General features: G+C 66.8%; 2 protein-coding genes across 2 annotated transcripts; both read left to right on the forward strand.

The window, feature by feature from the left end:
• Positions 1-643: 643 nt before the first annotated feature.
• NXPH4 (neurexophilin 4) lies at positions 644-14225 on the forward strand. Its single transcript, XM_048327582.1, has 2 exons — positions 644-716; positions 12207-14225. Exons 1-2 carry the CDS (start codon positions 666-668, stop codon positions 12978-12980), a joined length of 825 nt encoding a protein of 274 aa, XP_048183539.1. The 5' UTR covers positions 644-665; the 3' UTR covers positions 12981-14225.
• A 428-nt stretch (positions 14226-14653) lies between these two features.
• SHMT2 (serine hydroxymethyltransferase 2) lies at positions 14654-19820 on the forward strand. Its single transcript, XM_048327526.1, is given in 15 exon segments — positions 14654-14749; positions 16216-16293; positions 16296-16418; positions 16521-16600; positions 16764-16964; positions 17045-17126; positions 17674-17709; positions 17711-17797; positions 17866-18005; positions 18147-18312; positions 18392-18491; positions 18701-18840; positions 18842-18857; positions 19108-19215; positions 19418-19820. Coding segments are annotated over 15 exon segments (1509 nt in total). The 5' UTR covers positions 14654-14725; the 3' UTR covers positions 19546-19820.
• Positions 19821-19920: the final 100 nt, after the last annotated feature.

Genomic DNA, 19920 nt, shown 5'->3' on the forward strand with positions numbered 1-19920 from the left:
GGGGACAAGTTCGGGATCATCTGGGGGAGGGGGGAGCAGGAGGGGGGCACCGCGGGATGCCGGAGGATTAGGAGCCAGGAGCGGGTCCGGAGGATGCGGAGTCTCCGGGAGAGAGGGGCAGGACCGGGGTCTCCCGGGGTCCGGGGGTCGCAGAAAAGGGGTGGGGGGAGGACCGGGGGCACCATCGATGCTGGAAGAGGTGGGGCGGGACCAGGGGCACCCCGAGGCGATGGGGAAGAGGGGGGGGGGCACAGCTGGGGATACCCCGGGGTGCGAGGGAAGGCGGGGGGGTAGGACCGGAGACGCCTCGGGTCGATGGAGAAGGGGCGGGGGGACAGGATCGGGGACACCCCGGGATGCTGAAGGAGGCGGGGGGTAGGACCAGGGGCACCCCGAGATGCGGGGGGGGAGGGGGAGTAGGACCGGAGGCACCCCGAGGTGGGGGGCTCTCCCCGCGTCCCCTGCCCCGGTCTGTGGCGGAGCCGCCGGTGCGCGCGGGGCCGGTGCGGGGTCCCGGCGCCCCCGGAGCCGCCCCCCCGGTGCCCCCCCGCCGGCCGGGATTGGCGGGGCCGCCGAGGCGCCGCCCGGCCCCGCAAGTCTCCAACTTTCTTCCCGCCGCCCCTCGCCGCCGCCGCCGCCGCCGCCGCTGCTCCCGGAGCCCCGCGATGCTCCGCCGCCGCCTGCCCTTGCTCGGGCCCGGGCTGCTGCTGCTGCAGGTACGGGGCATCCGGGACCCCCGCCCGGGCGAGCTGCCGCCGCCGCGGGGCGTGCGGGGGTGCGCGGTTACCGGGCAGGGGGGCGATTACCGGGGGGAATCGTGCAGTTATTGGGGGCGTAGGACAAATCCGAGGGAGGGGGCGAGGGGTCCTGACGGGGGTCGTGCAGTGTGGGGGGGGGGGGTCGGTGCTGGGGGGGGGTCGTGCAGTGTGGGGGTGCGGTTTGGGGGATGTCGCGCATTTGGGGGGGCTCCGGCAGTCACGGAAACAGCAGACGGTTTGGGGGGGTCAAGCGCGACCCTGGGGGGGTCGTGCAGACACGGAGAGGAGGGGTCGTAGGGGGGTGAATGGGAGAGTTGTGGGGGGGGGTGGCGGACAGAGGTTGCATATGGGGGGTCCCCCCCCCCCCCCCCCCCCAAGTTGGAGGGACCAGGGCTGTCCCGGAGCTCGGGCAGAGTTGTGATGTCGGTGGGAGCTTCGGGGGGGTCCCGTGGCCGGTGAAGCCCCTCCAGCTTCTCCCCCCCCTCGGTTGCAGAGCGCGGGAGGCGCCGTCTGGCAGATGCGGGGGGGTGGGGGGGGGGGCAGCGAGACAGAGCCGGGCGTGATCGTGGGAGCGGCCTCTCTTGGGGGGGGTCGGACCCTCTGCCCGGGGGGTCCGCGAGGGGGTCGGGGGTGCCCTTGTCCCGCTCCCCGCACCTGCAGCGCACCTGGGGAGCGGGCAGCGGGGTGACTTCCGCGCCGGGGGGGGGCCCACGCGGGACTGGGGGGGGGCCCAGCTGTTCCCCGGCTCTGCCAAGGGTGTGAGCCCCAAAACCACCTGCAGAGGCGACGCCTCATTCCTGTCCCGACTCGGTTCGGGCTCAGCCCCTGCACGGGGCTCAGCCCTGCCGGGGGGTTTCTCCCACCCACCCCATCCCCATCTCACCGAGTGCCCCCCAGCCATGGGGTGGACGCACCCCCAGGACAGGCCTGGGGGAGGGAGCTTTGCCTGTTTTCCCCCCTTCCTCCTGTCTGTGGGAGCTGGGGAGCGGCTGCAGCCGCAGAGCCCCCCCCGCCTGCAGAGTCCCCCCCCAAAATGTCCCCCAGTCCCAGATACTCAAAGCTTCCCAAGGCCACTCACCCCCGCGTGTCCCCCCTCTGCCACCTCCTCTTGGAGCCCCTCGGGGGGCTACAGCTGCATCCGTGGTGGTCAGGAGGGGGGGATGGAGCCCCCCCAGCCCAGCCGGGGGGGGCCGGGCTCATCACCCAGCAGATCTGATTTCCTGACACTCCATTTTTACTTTCTGTGTTTCATGAATAAAATCAAACGAGTCAATTCCCTCTCGGGAATTGGATGCACATCAGGGACCCCCACACCCCCCCTGCACCACCCGACCCCCCCAAGGCAAAGGCTCCTGCAACTTGTCTCTCGCTGGCACGCTGCTCCCTGCGTGGGGAGGGGGAAACGTGTGCTCGCGTGTGGGGGTGGCTCGGCGTGACCCCCCCCTCCCCGTGTCCATCCATTGCAGAGCATCTGTCGGTGCTGGAGCTGCTTCAAGACAAATGGGTTTGTTTTGATGAAATCCGGAGCAGGGCGCTGCCCTGGCCCCCCCCCCCCCCCGCCCACGCAGGCGGCGGTGCTGAGGGGGGGCACGGGGGGCTCAAAGCTGGGGGGCATGGACACGGGCACGTCCTGGGGCATGGGGTGGGCATGAGGGTGCGGGAGGCTCCTGCACAGGGGTAACCCCGGGAGATGCCCTGAGCCCCGACCCCTCTGCGGTGGGGGTCCAGGACCCTCCCCCCCTCCCAGTGCTCCGGGAGGGGCAGGGGTCTGCCCAGCCGTGGGCCCACCGGGTGCCAGGGAAGGGTAGCTGAGCCATTCCTGCCCCTCGGCGCTCTGGGGCCTGTTGGGGAGAAACTTTCCCGATCTCTTTTGGGGGTCAGGAGGCAGCTGGATGGGTGGGGGGATCCCACTGGCTTCCCCCCGGCTCCAGTGGGTGCCTCGGACTGGGGCTCCCAGTGCCGCATCCCGCCAGGGCTGTGGTGGGAGCGCCGGGCAAAGGGACAAGAGGGGCTGCACCCCAGGGCAGAGCCTTGTCCCTGCGCAGGAAGGAAGGCAGGGACCCACAGCGTGTGGAACCCCCAGGGTGTGGGACCCCCAGGGTGTCAGCCCCCGGCCGTGGGTTGGTTGACAGTCCCTGCTGGGTGACACTGGTGTGTTGGGATCGATCCCGGCTGGGATGGACAAACTCTCCCAGCCCATGTGGGTGCTGTTCCCACTGTGGGGGTGCAGGCCACCCCTTCCCAGCACCCCACCCTTCATGGCTGCAGCCACCCGGGCTTTGCAGTGCTGGCAGTGCCGGAACAGGCAGGGGGACGAGCCCACCTCTGATTGCAAGTGACACCCCCCCCCTCCCCAGCCTTTCCAGGCTCCTGCGTTATTTTTATGCATTCCATTATTTTCTGTTCCTTGAGCATTAAATCTTGGGGGTCCCTCCGGGTGGGGCTGGCCTGGCTCCCCCCTGCCGAGGGTCCCAGCCAGTCCCCCAGGTGCACCCAGGGCCCTCAGCTGGACACAGCTGGCCTTGGATCAAGGAAAGGAGATTCTATCCACGTCCCCCTGGCCTTCCTGGGAGGCGGACGCCATCCTTGGCCCTGGGTGCCCCATGTCCTGGTGATGGGGTGGCCTCCACCCAGTACTGAGCAAGGTTCAGCAGTGGAGAGGATGGGTGATGCTGGCCCTGGAGCAGGCAGGAGCGGGCAGGAACACCAGGATGAAGCCAAGATGGGGTGGCTGGGTGCCACAGCAGGACCAGGTTGGGGACAACGGTGTCTTTCCTCAACCTGCTCCATCCCTGCTGCCTTTGCCAGAATGTGCCCCCCCATACCCCCTGGCGCCCGTGCCTCGGTTTCCCTCCTTTCTGGCACAGGCAGGTGAGACAGCGGCTGTCTGTGAAGCACCTGAGTGTTGCTGGCAGGTTTTCCTTCTTGGGTTAACCCTTCCCAGGAAAATGCTGCCTCTCTCCGCCGGTGGCCATGCCAGCCGGAGGCTGGTGGCCCGGGATGCCAAACTCATCCACTTCACCCCTTCCTTCGCCTTGCTGTCACCCGGGAGCTGTCTCCTGGGCTGCTGGCTGACAGATGGCTTTGCTCTTAGCAGATGCTGTCAGCCCTTTCCATGCAAGGACACCCCAATTCCCACCCACCCCCCCCCCCCCAGCTCCCATTTTCAGGGGGAATTTAGCCGGTTCGTTGCTGGGAGCTGTGCAGCACATTGGGGCCAGAGAAGAGGATGTGAGGTTTGGGTGGTGGTGCTGCCCTGCAGCCCCATCTGGCCGGGGGCCCCGGGGGGTGCTGAGCTCCAGGGACCGGCTGCGGCGGGTCGGTGCCCGGACGGTGCCCGCGGGGCCGGGATCGGCTCCATACATCCCCTGTCGCCGTTTCTGCGGCTCCCTGAGCCGCCCGCCGTTGCTGCGGGTGCTGTGTGCTCAGCATGGCTGAGCTAATCTATCGCCAAACAAACACACACTGTTATTCCGAAAGAAGGTTTCCAAGCGACTCATTTCCCTTTTTTTAATAACTCTTCCCTCTGGTGCCCTTTGCACCCTAAGCTGGGAGATTCAATAAGGCTGGAGCCTGGAGCGTGGCTGGCACAGCCTCACCGAGGGGGAGCAGTGGCTGGGGAGGGGGGGCACCCAGGGGTGCCCCCCAGCCAGACCCACCCACCCTTGCGCTTCCCGGTGTCGTTCTGGCTCCAAGCCGGGTCCCGTTTTATTGCTTTTCCCTCTCTCTCCTGTTTTTAATTGCCAGTTTTCCGCTGGGGACTGGCAGAGGTGGCCGAGCCGGGATGGGGGGCAAGGCAGGCGCTCCCCCCCTGCCACAGCAGCCCCCAGCTGAGCCCCCACCACTAATCACACCCTTGCCAATTAACACTCCCAGATTAATGACTTTGCCCATCCTTTCTGCATCCACATCTCCTCCTCTCAGGGAGCCAAGGTCCCCGCAGCCGGTGGCCCGAGCGTGGGGTGACGCCGCGCTGAGACCCCGCAGCTGGAGCCCCCCCACCCCCTGCCCTGGCCGAGCTCCAGCCTCGCCGCGGTGCCTGGCTCAGCCTTCGCGCTCGGGCGCTGGAGGTAAATGGCCCAGGAAAGATGAAGCTTCCTCTCCCGCCGCTTGGATTGCTGCTGAAGGAATAATCACGTCCCCGTGCCCCCCCCCCCCCAACCCCCCCGCCTTTTTCCCTGTTGCAAAAGGAAAGTCATTGTGGAGGAACAGAGCAGGGACGCGAATCAATCCCAAATCAATTCCCAGCGCACCCCGCTGTGCACAGATCCCGTGTGACCCCCGTGACCGTCCCGGCTGCTGGGTGGATGTCACAGTGGGGGAGACCCTCTCACTGTCCCCCCCCCGGGCCCTCCGGCACAAGGCAGCGGAGCCTCCGTCTGCAGCAGGCAGAGCAACGCCTCACCTGGCACCGGCAAGAGGCCGGAGCCTGGGCTGGGTGGTGGCTGCAAAGAGCGGCTGATTCCAGCCCTGGGGGTCGTGAGGAGGGTCCCAGGGGACGTTGGGCTGCAGGGACACCCTGTCCCCTGCTCCTGGTGGGATTCAGTACCCGGCTGTGGTGGGTCATGGTCCTTGTGACCCCAGAGGAGCTGCGGTGCCAGCGATGCCCTTGAGAGTCCCCAGCGCTCCTGGGGGGTCTCTTGGAGGGTCTCAAAGTCCACTGTTGGGGGGTGCGGGGGACAGCTGTGTCTTTGCTGCTGCCCCCCCTTCCTGGGGGAAACAGATCCCAGCTGGCTCCGGGAATGTCAGGGGGAGATGTGCAGGGTGGGGGCCACGGGGATGGGGTTTCACCGAGGGGACAGGCCGGCATTTACCTCCTCTCTGGTGACTTTCGCACTGGCCCTGTCTCATCCAGGGGGGTAGGGTGGATGGGGGGGTGGGGGCTGGAAATGCGATTTATGATCCCGCCTGATACGATCTTATAAAATTTCCCGGGCACACTCGAAATTACATTTCCATAGCTCAGAAGCAGCGATCTCTGTGCGCGCCAATACCTGCCACTTTTATGGCTACATTTATTGCAATAATAAAGTGAAATGGTGAGGCGAGGGGTGGGGGTGGCTGGGGTGGGGGGGAGAAGCCGGGCAGAAGGTGGGGGCTGCGTCGCTGCGGGCCTGGGGTCCCCCTGTTTTTGGGGGACTTGGGGGAATCCGCTGCCTCTCTGCAGCCCTGGAAAGTCCTCACCTGCTGAAGAGCTGGAAGAGGGGTGGAGGGAACCCCACAGCCTGTTCTGCTGGGGGGAAACTGAGGCAGGGCCGAGGAGGGCGAGTGTGGGTATCCTGGGGGCCATCCCCTGGCACCAGAGGTGTGGGAGTGACCTGGGACCCGCCCCTGCTGGCTGTACTTCCTTGTCCCCACACACCGTCCCCGTGAGCTGCCCCTGTCCCCACGTCCTGCACAGCGTGACTGGGGGTGACCAGCAGGAGCCCCCGCCTCAGTGACCCCCACAAGCAGCTGGGTCCCTCTGAAGTCAATCAAGGGGGTTCCAGGCCTGTTGGCCTCTGGTCAGCTCAGGGGGCTGCTGGGTGACAGATGCCCAACAGCCACATGTCCCCGTCCCCCACCGCCCCCGTGTCCCCTCTCTGCTGGCTGCTGCCCACCCACCCGCACCCCTTCTCCCCCTCCCGCTCCGTTTATCTCCTGTTTTCCCATTCATTCCCTTTTCTCCTCCAGCCCAATGAGTCACACAAGCCCCGAATCCTTTGCCTGCTGCCGTCTCCTCCCTTCTATTATATTTTTTTCCTTTGCTCTTAACAGCACTTTCCTTTTTCACCCGTGGGGGGAGAGACTCGGGATGTACATTTTTTCCCGGCTTCCCGCCCCCCCCCCCAGCCACCTCCCAGCTCCTGCCTCACCGTGAAGCCCTTAAAAGTAATAAATAAATAAAACAACGGCTGAGGAAAGAAAAGGCAGGAAACGAGTGGCAGGGAAAAGGAACCAAAACGAAAGAAAGAAGGAGGAGGGAGAAAAAAAGTCCTACTCGGGCTATGAAATATTTATTAGCCAGCGCGTGCCGAGCGCGTTAATAAAGCTGCAGCATTTGCATATTTTTTCTGTTGGCGAGGAGCGAGGTGTCTGTTTGGGGGGTGAAGGCACAGCTGATCCAAAGCCAACCCCCCCGGCCCCGTGCGGGTCATGGTTCTGCTGGAGGTGACACCGGCCCTTGGGATGCAGCACCTCGGTGTCACCGGCAGTGGGACCCCAGCAGGACCACGGGAAGGACCCGAGGATGGGTTTGGTGGGCTGTTTGGTGGATTTGGTTGGATTTGGTGGATTTGGTGGGTTTGGCTTTGGTGAGCTCATCCAGGCTCTCCTCTGGCTGAGGAGGTGCTGGTGTCAGGTTCCTGTCCCGATTCTGGGAATGCCCATCCCAGTGTTGGGGTGCCCCATCCCAGTGCTGGGGGGGGGGCTATCCTGGTGCTGGGGGTGCCCATCTCAATGCTGGGGGTGTCCATCCCAGTGCTGGGAGTGCCCGTCGTGGTGCTGGGGGTGTCGTGCTCACCTGCCCACCACCCCATCAGGGGTTGTGGCCGCAGCAGCACAGAAGAGGCAGAGGAAGGACTGAGGAAGCCTTCAGGGGGGGTCTCACTGAGCCCCTCTCCCAGCAGGATCCACCTAGCCATCCCTGTGACTGTACGCGTGGCAGGGTGGCCATGCACGGGTGTGTCCCGACTTGTCCCTGTGTGTTACCTCTTCCTCTGTCCTTTTGCCCTTGATCCCTTGCCTGGAGCAGCACCCTCGGCTGCAGCCATCCCCAGTGCCACGTCCCCAGTGCCCCCAGCTCCCCGCTGCCAGCCCAGGGGTGCCCAGCAGCACGTCAGCCCTGGCACCAAGCGCTGCCCAGGGTGGCCACTTGCAGCTCAGTGTGCAGGCCATGCCCTGCCTGTCTGGGAGGGTTGGGGACAGCGTGGCTGTAAGGATGGGGACAGGAACAAGCTGGCAGTGGGGATGGGGACAGGTAGGGGATAGGGATCAGGACAGGCTGGTGGTATTGATGGGGACAGGCTGGTGGCAGGAATTGGGACAGGCTGGCTGTAGGGACAGGGACAGCCTGGCAGTGGGGACGGGGACAAGGTGTTGGTAGGGATGGGGACAGGTTGGGTGTAGGGGTGGGGACAGGCCGGTGGCATTGATGGGGACAGGCTGGCAGTGGGGACGGGGGCAAGTTGTTGTTAGAGATGGGGACAGGCTGGCAGCGGGGATGGGGACAAGTTGTTGGTAGGGATGGGGACAGGCTGGCAGCAGGGATGGGGGCGGGCACGCATGGTAGAGATGGGGACGGGATGGTGATGGGGACGGGGGCGGGTGCACGGGGAGCAGGGGAACGCGTCACCCGGGACGCACAGCCACGCCGAGCACCTCACTCCGTGCACGCGTGTGTCACCGCGTGCGTGTCACCATGCGTGTGTCACCGCGTGCGTGTGCACACACAGACGCGCTCGCAGGGCCACGCAGGACACGTGGAGGTGTTTGTGCACACCCAGCTGCATGTGGAGCGGCGCGTGTGTTCGAGAGCACCCGCTGGCATTTGTCGCATCACTCGGGCACGGAGGTGGCCCGGGCACACACCTGCGGCACCCACGGGTGCACACGCTCACCCAGAGACTCGGGAACAGCCACCCCGGAGCTCTCCGCGCTCTCTCGCCCACGCGCAGCCGCTCGGACACGCCTGGGCACGCCGGGTCCCTCCCGCAGGCCCGCAGAGCCCGGCGCGGCACCGCGGCACCGCATTAGCACCCGCGCGGCGCCGGGAGATAAATGGGAGCTGTCAGAGGCACCTTGTTTGCTGCTAACCTTTGGAAATGCCACGGCGCCCCGGGCTGCGCGTGCCGGGGGGAGCAGGCCCACGGGGATTGTCGCTCACCACCTCCAATTAATCTCCTCGCGCTAACGAAGGCGTCCGGGGTGACAGGGGAGAGGCTGGGTTGACCCCGCGCCCATGGGGAGAGCGGGAGACCCCCGAGCAGCGGATCAGTGCCCGTGCTGCCAGCGGACCCCGCCGAGGTGTGGGGACAGGATGGGAACGGGGATGGGGACAGGGATGGGGTTGGGAACAGGCTGGCGGTAGGGATGGGGACAGGGTGATGGTGGGCATGGAGACAGACTGGCCGTGGGGACAGGGACAGGAACAGGCTGATGGTGGGCATGGAGACAGACTGGCCATGGGGACAGGGACAGGCTGGTGGCAGAGATGAGGCCTTTGTTGGGGGCTGTCACGGTTCTCTGCTCCCCCTCCAGTGCTAGTGGGGCTCTTCTGCCTTGATCCCATACCCCTTCATTCCCAGCCCCACTCTCGGGGTGCTGGAGCTCATCCCAGCCCACACCGGGGCAGCCAAGCCCCCTGTCCCCCCCCATGCTGCTCCGCTGCCCTCCACCAAGGTGACCGAGGGTCTCGGGGGAGCAACTGACGGCGCTTGGCCCCAACAGCAAATGGGATGTGAGCGGCCATCACTGCCGGGCCTGACAAACCAAATTGATGCCGGCACCGAGAGCCTTCCCGGTCCCTCTGCAGCTGCCTCCAGCCCTTCCCGCATCCTCGCCTGGCTCCGTGTGCTCACGGGGGGTGACACACGGTGCCTGCGGACATGCGGCAGCCCCATGCGGGTACAGAAGGGCACATGAGGGGCTTGAGAGCAGCTAAGCCGTGGAATGATGCCGCGGGGATCATGATGAGGATGAGGAGGAGCACAGGCAGGTGGATGAGGAGGGGGACACAGGCGAGAGGATGAGGAGGGGAGCGGCAGGGATGTGTAGATCAGCAGTGAGATGTGACAGTGAAAAACAACCATCTCAGGCACACCGAGGTAACCTGTGCGTGGTAGCAGAGCCCCCCCACGCCACAGAACCAGGCACGGCCCTGCCTGGCACTGGCCACAGCTCCTGGTGAGAACAGGGTGGGAGGGGGCTGGCACTGGGACCCCCTGTGCACCCACAACGCATGTCCAGGAGGTTCAGGGGCACGTGTGCGCGGCTGCACCCCGACGGCACAGCAGGAGCATTAATATTTAACGCGAGGTGCACGGGACCTGCCCTGAATGCCGACAGCGCTGCCAGGGCGCAGGGGGGTGACCTTGGCTCCCCACGGCGCTGGCGTGGCTGAAGCGTCCCTGGCCCGGCTCCTCCCTGCCCCGAGCCCGGAGGCTCCGAGCCCCCCGGCCGGCCCGGGCTTAGCGGGGGCTGCGGGCAGCGAGGGTCCCCCCGCGCTCCCGGACTGCGCTGGTGCCGCAATCGATCGCCCTGGCTGCATCGCAGCCGCTGCCCTGCTCTGCAATTCCCTTTCATCCCCCGCTCCCCCAGCAGCTTCTGCCGAGGGACTGGAGGGGTTGAGGGGCTGCCAGTCCGGCCCCTCGCTCGCAGGGGCTGGGGCGCCTTTGTTCCTGCAGGGATGGGGGTTGTTTGCTCTGTCCGTGCCCGGCCTGTGCCCCCCAGCCCCGGGCTCTGTCCCGCACCAGCCTGGCCTGGGGACCCACAGCCCCCAGGAGCACAGCGGGTGCTGCCAGTGTTTGTCCCCCTCTGCTCCCAGTGCGTCCCCTCCCCACGGCCTGCCCATCCCTGTCCCTTCCCTGTCCCTCCCGCGTTGCCACCTCCAGCGATTCCCATCGCAGCCCGTTCCAATCCAATCACATTCCCCCTCAGCCCTGCACGGGATCATGGAGAGGGGGCATTGCAAAAGGAAACAGAGGCAGGGGAGGAGGGCACGGGCACTTGCGGCACTGCTGGGGACCGGCCTTGGCTCCCAGCCCTGGCTGAGATGGAAATCCAGCGTGGAGCTCAGAAACCTCCAGAAATCCTTCCCGGTGGTGAGGGCTCGGCAGCGTGTGCTGCTGTGCGTGTTCCCCGCAGGTGTAAGCCCCCAGCCCCTCGCCGTGGGTGCAGAAGGATTTGGGGGGCTCCCAGCTGGTGACCCTCAGCTTCCCCAGAGTGGGGTGTGAGGGGTCCCAGGCGTGATGGACGGAGCAATGGAGAAGAGCTGGGGTGCAGACACCACCCCCCTCCCAAAAATGCAGCTCTCCCAGCTGGGGGGTGCCCCTCTCCCCCTCCCCTTGTTATCTCACCATCCCGGTCCTGCCCCCCCTCTCCGGCTGGCGAAGGCGCCCGGCTTTGAAGCTGCGTTGAAATATAGATAAGGGCGAAGGCAGCAGCCGCGCTTGGAAAGGGCCGGGGGGAGCGGGGGGCTGGTCGGGCAGGGGGGTGCAGGGATGGATGCTGAGCTGCAGCTCTGCGCCACACACCCTGACCTCCCCATAAGGGGCTGAAACACCACAAATCCCTTCCCCATGGGCATGGCCGGGCTGCACGCCCTGCCCAGGGTTCCTCTCTCTGGCACAGCACAACCGGAGCAGATTTAGGGGCTCAGCCCGGCACACCTCAGGGGGATCCCAGGGATGGATCCTCAGGGGGATCCCAGGGATGGATCAGGCGGAGCCCCTGGCTCAGCAGTGAGGGTGGGGGTCCGTGGCTGGGCTCCCCCCATGGTGCTGCTCTATCTCTGTGGGGAGACCCCACACACTGACTCACCCGGCCGCGGAGGAGGGGGCATGGGGAGCTCACCCCTCTCTGATGGGGGTCATGGGACCCCCATCATCTCTGATGGGGATCATTCCCAAACAGGAAACAGCATCAAGCCATTCCGTAAGGTGGGTGATGCCAGGATGAGCCCCCAGTGATGACAGGAGCCATTCCCTGGGCCTGCCTCAACTTCCCACCAGAGCACAGCCCCCCACGCTCCCCCAGCCCTTCCAGCTGGTGCCTCTGCTCACCACCCCCTCCCCACTCCCCCTCCTTCGTTCCCCCCGGGATCCAGGTCATCCAGAGCAGAAACTGCCAGAGCAGCCAAGCACCTGCCAGCTCAGGGCGACAGTGATTGACGAGGCCGGGGCTCCCGGAGCAGCATCCCGCGTGCCAGAGCAGCTGGCAGGGCAGGAGGGCACAGCGGGCACCCTGGGAGCAGTGGGATGAGGGATGGGGGCACGGGGGGCAGGTGGGCAGGGGGACGAGGGACAGGGGACACGTCAGAGTTGGGGTCCCAGGCTAGGGCTGGCATCTGGCTCTGCTCACTTGTGTCCATCCCGGCGACCGGGGGAACCTCAGGAAGGGGCCGCTGTGGTCCCGGCCCAGCTGGTGCAGGCAGGAGGATGAGGAGGGGTCTGTAGGTAGGAGGATGAGGAGGGTGCAGGCAGAGGGATGAGGAAGGTGCAGGCGGGAGGATGAGGAGGGGGCTGTAGGTAGGAGAATGAGGAGGGTGCAGGCAGAGGGATGAGGAGGGTGCAGGCGGAAGGATGAGGAGGGTGCAGGTGGGAGGAAGAGGAAGGGGCTGTAGGTAGGAGGATGAGGAGGGGTGCAGGTAGAAGATGAAGAGGAGGGAGGCAGAAGATGAGGAGGGTGCAGGTGGGAGGATGAGGAAGGGCACAGGCACAGCTCATGCAGTCTCTGCCCTCTCTCCCCCAGACGGTGTGTGCTGGGGGTCACGTCGCCAAGACCTTGGGGTACCTAGAGATGGGCACCTCCGGTCTCCTCAAGGACGTCCCCTACGGCACCCTGAAGCCCCCAGCACTCGACCCCGGGCGGCTGATCCCGGCAGAGCCTCCCCGGGGTGCGGGGACACCTGCGGGCACCGGCCGGAGCCCCTGGGACTGGCAGAAGAACCAGACGGCTGGGGAGCTGCTGAGCCCCCGCGCCCACCGCAAGCCCACCCTCAAGTCGAGCCGCACCAAGAAGATTTTTGGGTGGGGCGACTTCTACTTCAACATCAAGACGCTCAAGTTCAGCCTCCTGGTGACGGGCAAGATCGTCGACCACATCAACGGCACCTTCAGCGTCTACTTCCGACACAACTCCTCCAGCCTGGGCAACGTCTCCGTCAGCATCGTGCCCCCCTCCAAGGCGGTGGGTTTCGAGGTGCTGGTGCCCGGCCCCCCACCCCTGCCACGGCCACTGCCCCCTCCCCAGCAGAGCACCCTGCCCGAGGGGCGCCCGGCCAAGGCGCTCAACTGCCACGTGGAGTACGAGAAGACGAACCGGGCGCGGAAGAACAAGCCGTGCCTGTACGACCCGTCCAAGGTGTGCTTCACGGAGCACACGCAGAGCCACGCGGCCTGGCTCTGCGCCAAGCCCTTCAAGGTCATCTGCATCTTCATCTCCTTCCTCAGCATCGACTACAAGCTGGTCCAGAAGGTCTGTCCCGACTACAACTTCCAGCACGACAACCCCTACTTCGGCTGACGGCAGTGGAGCAGGGGATGGGTGGGGGATGGGGGGTTGCAGTGTCCCCGTCGTCACTCGGGCCCCCCCTGTCACCCCCATGCCGGCCCCCTCTTCATCACTGGAGCATCTCTGTGCTGGGCTGTGGGACAGCCAGTGCTGAGGGTCCTGGACCCCTCCAATGACATCCCATCCCTGGGATTCAGTTGGCTCTGGGGGCTGCAGATTCCCCTCCACCCCCCCCCCCCCCCCCCCCCAATGCCATCCCATCCCTGCAGCATCCTTGCACCACAGTGGGGTACAGCCAGTGCTGGGGGTCCCCAACACCCACTGAGACCCCATCACTGAGTACCCTATACTGGGTTAGAGCCAGTGCTGGGGGTCCCAGTTCCCCCCCAGTGACATCCCATCACTGGGGGTAGAGCCGGTGCTGGGGGTCCCGGACCCCACCCACTGAGACCCCACCACTGGGGTTCACCTGTACCTGGGGGTCCCCCCACCCACTGAGACCCCACCACTGGGGTTCACCTGTACCTGGGGGTCCCCCCACCCACTGAGACCCCACCACTGGGGTTCACCTGTACCTGGGGGTCCCCCACCCACTGAGACCCCCCCCCCCACCCACTGAAACTCCATCACCACCCCACCCGGCTACAACTGGTGCTGGGGGTTGCGGCCCCCCCACCCACTGACACCCCTCCTACTGCAGCTGGGGGGGTGCAGGCATGGAGCCCCCCCTTGCTGGGGGCTGGGCTGGGGTCCCTGGCAGTGTGGGGGTGTATTGGGGGGCACAGCCCCATGCGATGTCACCTCCGGGGTGTCGCAGGCGGTACGGGGTGGGGGTGTCAAGGTGCTGGCGGGGGGGGGCTCAGTCCTCGCCCCATACACTGGGGGGGCTCTGCAGCCTCCCAGCCGTGCACACCTATGTGTGTGACACACCTGTCCAGCCCAGACCACGCGTGTGCAAGGGCCCCACCCAGGCATTCTGGAGCCCCCCCCTCCACTGGCCACCCTCCGGTGCCACATCCGTGCCCCCGGTGGCCCATGGACATCCCCCCCCCCCCCCAAACTCCATGGGGACCCCCCCCCCAGGCGTGCAGCCCCTCCACCCCAAGCCGTGAAGCCGTGAAGAAGTGCCAGGTGGCGGTGAGGGATGCGATGGGGGGGTTCCCGGGGGTGCCCCCTCCTCTCGGGGAGGGGATTGTTCACCTTTTTTTTTCTTTTTTTTTTTTTAAGAAAATTAAAATGGAAAAAAAGTGAAAAATAAAGAAAAGCCTGGGAAAAAAGAAGGAGTGTGTTGATCCCTCCCCGACGGGGGATGGGGGGGGGAGCGAGGAGGTGGGACCCCCGGGATTAGGAATGGGGGGTTCAGCGAGGAGGGAGCCCCGGGGATTAGGGATTGGAGGGGTGCAGGGATGAGAGACCCCGGTTTGGGGGATGAGCAGGGATGGGGACCCGGGATGAGGCGGGGGGGGGGGAGGGATGGGGGACCCCGGCCTGGGGTGAGGGGGTTGCAGGGATGGGGGACGCCAGGATTAGGGATGGGGGTGGGGTGCAGGGACCCGGCTGACCCCGGTTTGGGGGGGGGGGGGGGTAGGGGTGGGGAGGTGTCGGACCTCCAGTTTCCCGTCGGCCCCGGGGCTCCGGTGGCTCCGCCCTCCCGGCAGCGCGCGCGTGGGGGCGGGGCCAGGCGGGGGCCGGGACCGGGACCGGGACCGGGACCGGGGCCGGGACCCGGCCGGGACCCACGTGCAGTGCGGACAGAGATGTGGCCGCTCCGTCTGGGCAGGGTGAGCCTCGGGGCTGGGAGCGGGGCCCGGTCCCTGGGCGGGGGGGAGGTCTCCGGTTCCCGGTAAGCGTCCCCGGTAAGGATCCCCGCTTCCCGCATCCCCCGGTACTCACCGGGCGCTCCTGTCCCTGGTGTCTCCCGGTGCTCTCAGGGGTCCCGGTGCCCGGGGGGACGGTCCCGGTACCCGGTGGGGGGGGGGTGGGGGGGCGGACACCCCGGTGTACGGGAAGTCCCGGTGCTCGGAGGGGGTGTCTCGGAACGCAGAGGGGTCCCGGTCCCCGGGGGTCTTTCGGTGCTCTCAGGGGTGCCGGTGCCCACAGTGTGCCACAGCCCCCGGTGCACGCACGGGTCTGGGTCCCCGGCGTGTCCCCGTCCCCAGTGGGGGGGTCCCGGTGCCCGCTGGCGGGGGGGGGATGTCCCGGTGCCCCGTCGTTCTCCCCGTGTGTCCCCCTTCCTCCGCCCTCCATCGCCCCCGGGGCTCTCAACTCCATCCCGGTTCTCCTGCTTGGGCCGCTTGGGCACCGGGACCCCCATGCCGGTGTTCCTCCCCCACCCCGGCCCGCTCCCCCCGCCCCCCCCCCCCCCCCCCCCCCGCGGACTTTGCGTCCGTCCCAAAGTCCCCGGGGCCGGGACAGCCACCGCCACCGGCCTTGGCCCCTGCCCGGTGCCCGCGGCCCCGCGGGTGATGCAATGGGGCGGCGGCGGTTACATCACCCGGCACCGGGCACCGGGCTGAGGGGGGCACTGGGGGCCCCCCTGGTTGTGCACGGGGACTCTGAGGGGGTCCCCCACACGGCCGCCCCCCGGTAGCACCGGGTCCAACGAGGGGAGGGTCCCATGGGTGTGCGCGCGAGCTTGGGGGGGGGATCCCTGAGCGCCTTGTGGGGAACTTGGGGAGGATCCTCAGGTGCCTTGGGAGAGTCCCTGTCTGCCTTGTGAGGACCTTGAGGGGGTCTTCATGTACCCTGTGGGGTCCTTGGAGGTCCTCATGTGCCTTATGGGAGCTTTGGGGGATCCCCATGTGACTTGTGGGGTCCCTGTGTACCCTGTGGAGAGCTTGGGGGGGTACCCGTGTGTCTTGGGGGTCCCCTTGTGCCTTGTGGGAACCTGGGAGAGGTCCCCATGTGGTTTGTGGGGTCCCTGTGTATTCTGTGGAGAGCTTCGGGGGGGGGTCTTCATGTGTCTTGTGACGTTCCTGGGGGTTGCCCATGTTCCTTACGGGTCCTTGGGGGTCCCCGTGTGCCCTTTGTGGAGCTTGAGGGGGTCCCCATGTGCCTTGGGGGGACCGTGGAGGAGTCTCCACGTGCCCTGTGGGGTCCCTGAGGTCCCCATGCGCCCACCTTGCGGGATGACACCGGTGACTGGAGACAGAACACGGGGTGCTGCTCCTGTCACTGTCACCTGCAGGTCCTGGGACAGGTTGGGGCAGCTCCAGGGGTCACAGCCTGTCCCCCCCTCTCTGCACAGACCCTGCAGCGATGGGGGGGCCGGGTGGGCACCGGCAGCCAGCGGGCACAGCACGGCCCCCGCTGCCGCCACCGCCCGCCGCCGGGCACGTGCCGGGGTGGACGGGGCAGGAGAGCCTGGCCGAGAGTGACCCTGAAATGTGGAGCCTGGTGCAGAAGGAGAAGGATCGGCAGTGCCGGGGGCTGGAGCTCATCGCCTCTGAGGTGGGGGCCGGGGGGCTCGGGCATGGGTGGGGACGGGCCTGGGGGACCCCCTGTGTAGGGGGGGTTTGGCTGCTCCGATTCCCATCCACCTTTTCCCCCCAGAATTTCTGCAGCCGGGCGGCGCTGGAAGCCCTGGGCTCCTGCTTCAACAACAAGTACTCGGAGGGGTATCCTGGGAAGAGGTAAAGAGGGGAGTGGGCTGGGGGGACGTTGGGGGTTCAGCTGCCCAGGGGAGCCCCGGGGCAGGACTGGGTACTCCCAAGTGGGGGCTGCCCTCTGCACCCCATGGGGTCGGGTGGGGGGGTGGCAGTGGGGAGCCCCTGGTGACCCCACCCTGTCTCCCAGGTACTACGGGGGGGCCGAGGTGGTGGATCAGATCGAGCTGCTGTGCGAGCAGCGGGCGCTGGAGGCTTTCGACCTGGACCCCACGCGCTGGGGCGTCAACGTCCAGCCCTACTCGGGCTCCCCGGCCAACTTCGCCGCCTACACGGCCCTGCTGCAGCCCCACGACCGCCTGATGGGGCTGGACCTGCCCGACGGGGGCCAGTACGTGGGGAGCTGGGGGGGGCAGCCTGGGGGCCACTGCCCCCCCAGGGTCCCAGCCTCACCCCCTGCCCTCCCTGCAGCCTCACGCACGGGTACATGACCGACGTCAAGAGGATCTCGGCCACCTCCATCTTCTTCGAGTCGATGCCCTACAAGCTTGATGTGAGCTGGGGGAAGGGAGGGTCTGTAGCTGAGGGGTGAGCCCCGAGGTGTCCCCGAGGTGTCCCCAAGGTGTCCCCGAGGTGTCCGAGCTGCTCTGCCAAACCCCTGCCCTCTGTCTCCTCTTATGTCCCAACGTGTCCCAGTGCCACAGGAGATGCCCAGGGCTCAGCTGGACGTGCTGTGCTCAGGGCAGGGGGCAGAGGGGTCTGTCTGTCTGTCCATTTGTCCATTCCCAGGATGACCAGGCTGGCTGTTTCTGGACTAACTGACCAAGCTCTCTTGTCTGTCTGTCCATCCCTCGCAGCCATCCCTGGGGCTGACTGACCTGTGTGTCTGTCTGTCCCTGGGCTGACTGACCTGCTTGTCTGTCCCTGGACTGACCAATCTGTCTGTCTGTCCCTTACAGCTGGCCACAGGGCTGACTGACCAAGTTCTGTCTGTCTGTCCATCCAGCCCTGGGCTGACTGACCCATCTTTCTGTCTGTCTCTGTGTCTGTCTGTCCCTGGACTGACTGACCCGTCTGTCTGTCTGTCTGTCCCCTCACAGCCGGCCACTGGGCTGATCGATTACGCCCAGCTGGAGGGTGACGGCGCGGCTCTTCCGTCCCCGGCTCATCATCGCGGGCACCAGCGCCTACGCCCGGCTCATCGACTACGCCCGCATCAAGAGGGTACGTGGGGAGGGGCCTGAGGCTGGGGACGGGGGTCTGGGGCCAGCAGGTGACCGCGGTGTCCCCAGGTGTGCGAGGAGGTCAAGGCGTACCTGCTGGCGGACATGGCCCACATCAGCGGGCTGGTGGCGGCCAAGGCCATCCCGTCGCCCTTCGAGCACGCGGACGTGGTCACCAGCACCACGCACAAGACCCTGCGCGGCGCCAGGTGAGGCTGTGACCCCTCGGGAACCCCTGGGACTCCCCCCATGAGGATGGAGCTGCCACTCGATGAGCGGGGCCACTCGTCCCCCACCATGGGGGTGGTGTCACCCATGGGAGGAGCGGTGCCAGCGTCTCTTGCCACCAGGTCGGGGTTGATCTTCTACCGCAAGGGCGTGCGCTCCGTGGATAAGAAGACAGGGAAGGAGACCCTCTACGACCTCGAGGACAGGATCAACTTCTCCGTGTTCCCTTCCCTGCAAGGGGGACCCCACAACCATGCCATTGCTGCTGTGGCTGTGGCCCTCAAACAGGTCTGTGCTGGGATAGGGGGCTCGGGGCGGGGGAGTGACCTGGCCCCCCCGGTGCTGATGGGGTGTTCCCCGCTGCCAGGCCAGCTCCCCCGGCCTTCAGGAGTACTGCCAGCAGGTGCTGAGGAACGCCAAGGCCATGGCACAGGCGCTGCTGCAGCGCGGGTACACCCTGGTGTCAGGTAATGCTCAGCCCCGCGGCTTTGGGGGACAAGAGGGGTGAGCTGTGATGGGGGACGAGTGGCCCCGCTCGGTCTCGGGGCAGCAGTGGGGAGTGCAGGGGGATTGGGGGGGTGAGGTGGAACAGAGGCAGCACTGCAGAGCAGGAAAGGGGTGGCATGGGGGTCTGGGGGTGCTCAGGGGTCCCTCACCCCTCTCCTTTGCTCCCCAGGTGGCACCGACAACCACCTGGTGCTGGTGGACCTGCGGCCCAAGGGCATCGATGGGGCGCGGGCGGAGCGGGTGCTGGAGCTCGTCTCCATCACCACCAACAAGAACACGTGCCCGGGGGACAAGAGCGCGCTGACGCCGGGGGGGGCTGCGCCTCGGTGAGGGACCGAGGGTCCATCCCTGGGGTGGGGGGTCCCCAGGCTTTCACCCCACAGCATCCCCACCCTGTTTCACCCCTTCTCTGAGGACTCAAGTGGGAACTCGGAGCCGGTTTTGGCCCGGAAAGGGGGCAAGACCCCATGGGGACCAGGACTGGGGGAGCCCCAGTGAGGGGACTGGGACTCTGGGAGCTCCTTGTGGGGCTGGTGCCCCCACAGTGGTCCCATCCCTAATGGGCTCTGTCCTCAGGTGCCCCCGCGCTGACCTCCCGCCAATTCCGTGAGGAGGATTTCCAGAAGGTCGTGGAGTTCATCGATGAGGGCATCACGCTGGCCCTGGACGTCAAGAGCAAAACCAGTGAGCGACAGGGGGGTCTCCCCCCATTTCCCTCTTCCTGGGTGTCCGTCAGCCCTGCTGCCCTCGTGGTGCCAGCCCTGCTCCCCTCGTGGTCCCAGCCCTGCTCCCCACACCGGTGCCAGCGCCCATCGCGGGGTACCTGGGAAGGGATGGGGCTGCTGTGGGGTCCCGCCCTCCTCACCTGCTGCCCCCCACCCCCCAGGTAAGCTCCAGGACTTCAAGACTTTCCTGCTGCAGGACTCAGAGACGCAGCAGCGCCTGAGCAACCTTCGCCAGCGCGTCGAGACCTTCGCTCGTGCCTTCCCCATGCCCGGCTTCAGCGACCACTGAGGGGGGGGCACCCCTCCTGCCAGGCTGGGGTCACTGGGGGGAACAGGGAGAGGCTGAGACCCACCCTCTGCCTTCCCTCCTCCCCTTCTTCCCCGTTATCACCTCTGGGTGCTGCATCCCCGGGGTGCGGGCGGCGCACGCCCGTCTTGCTCTCAGTGTTAGGGTACAGAGACCCCCCCAGCCCCTGCTTGGGGTGGGGGGGCACCGCTTGTTCCAGCCTCATCTTGCACTTTTCTATGGGGAGGGGTTGCTAATAAACGTGGGGGCAGAGCCTGGGAGGTGTGTGGGTGCTGTGCTGGGGGGCAGAGGGAGGTGGGGGTTGGGTCGCTGGAGCCCCTCAGCACCATGCCAGGAGACCCGGGGCAGGGGGGAGGT

The sequence above is a fragment of the Corvus hawaiiensis genome, chromosome 24 (genome assembly GCF_020740725.1).
Source record: "Corvus hawaiiensis isolate bCorHaw1 chromosome 24, bCorHaw1.pri.cur, whole genome shotgun sequence".
In the NCBI taxonomy this organism is placed as follows: Eukaryota; Metazoa; Chordata; class Aves; order Passeriformes; family Corvidae; genus Corvus; species Corvus hawaiiensis.

What these genes read in the sequence shown, in the direction of transcription:
- NXPH4 (XM_048327582.1), top strand. Translation starts at nt 666, where the DNA reads ATGCTCCGCCGCCGCCTGCCCTTGCTCGGGCCCGGGCTGCTGCTGCTG. An exon ending in CCGGGCTGCTGCTGCTGCAG is followed by an intron (nt 717 to 12,206) that starts GTACGGGGCATC and finishes TCTCTCCCCCAG; the next exon opens with ACGGTGTGTGCTGGGGGTCA.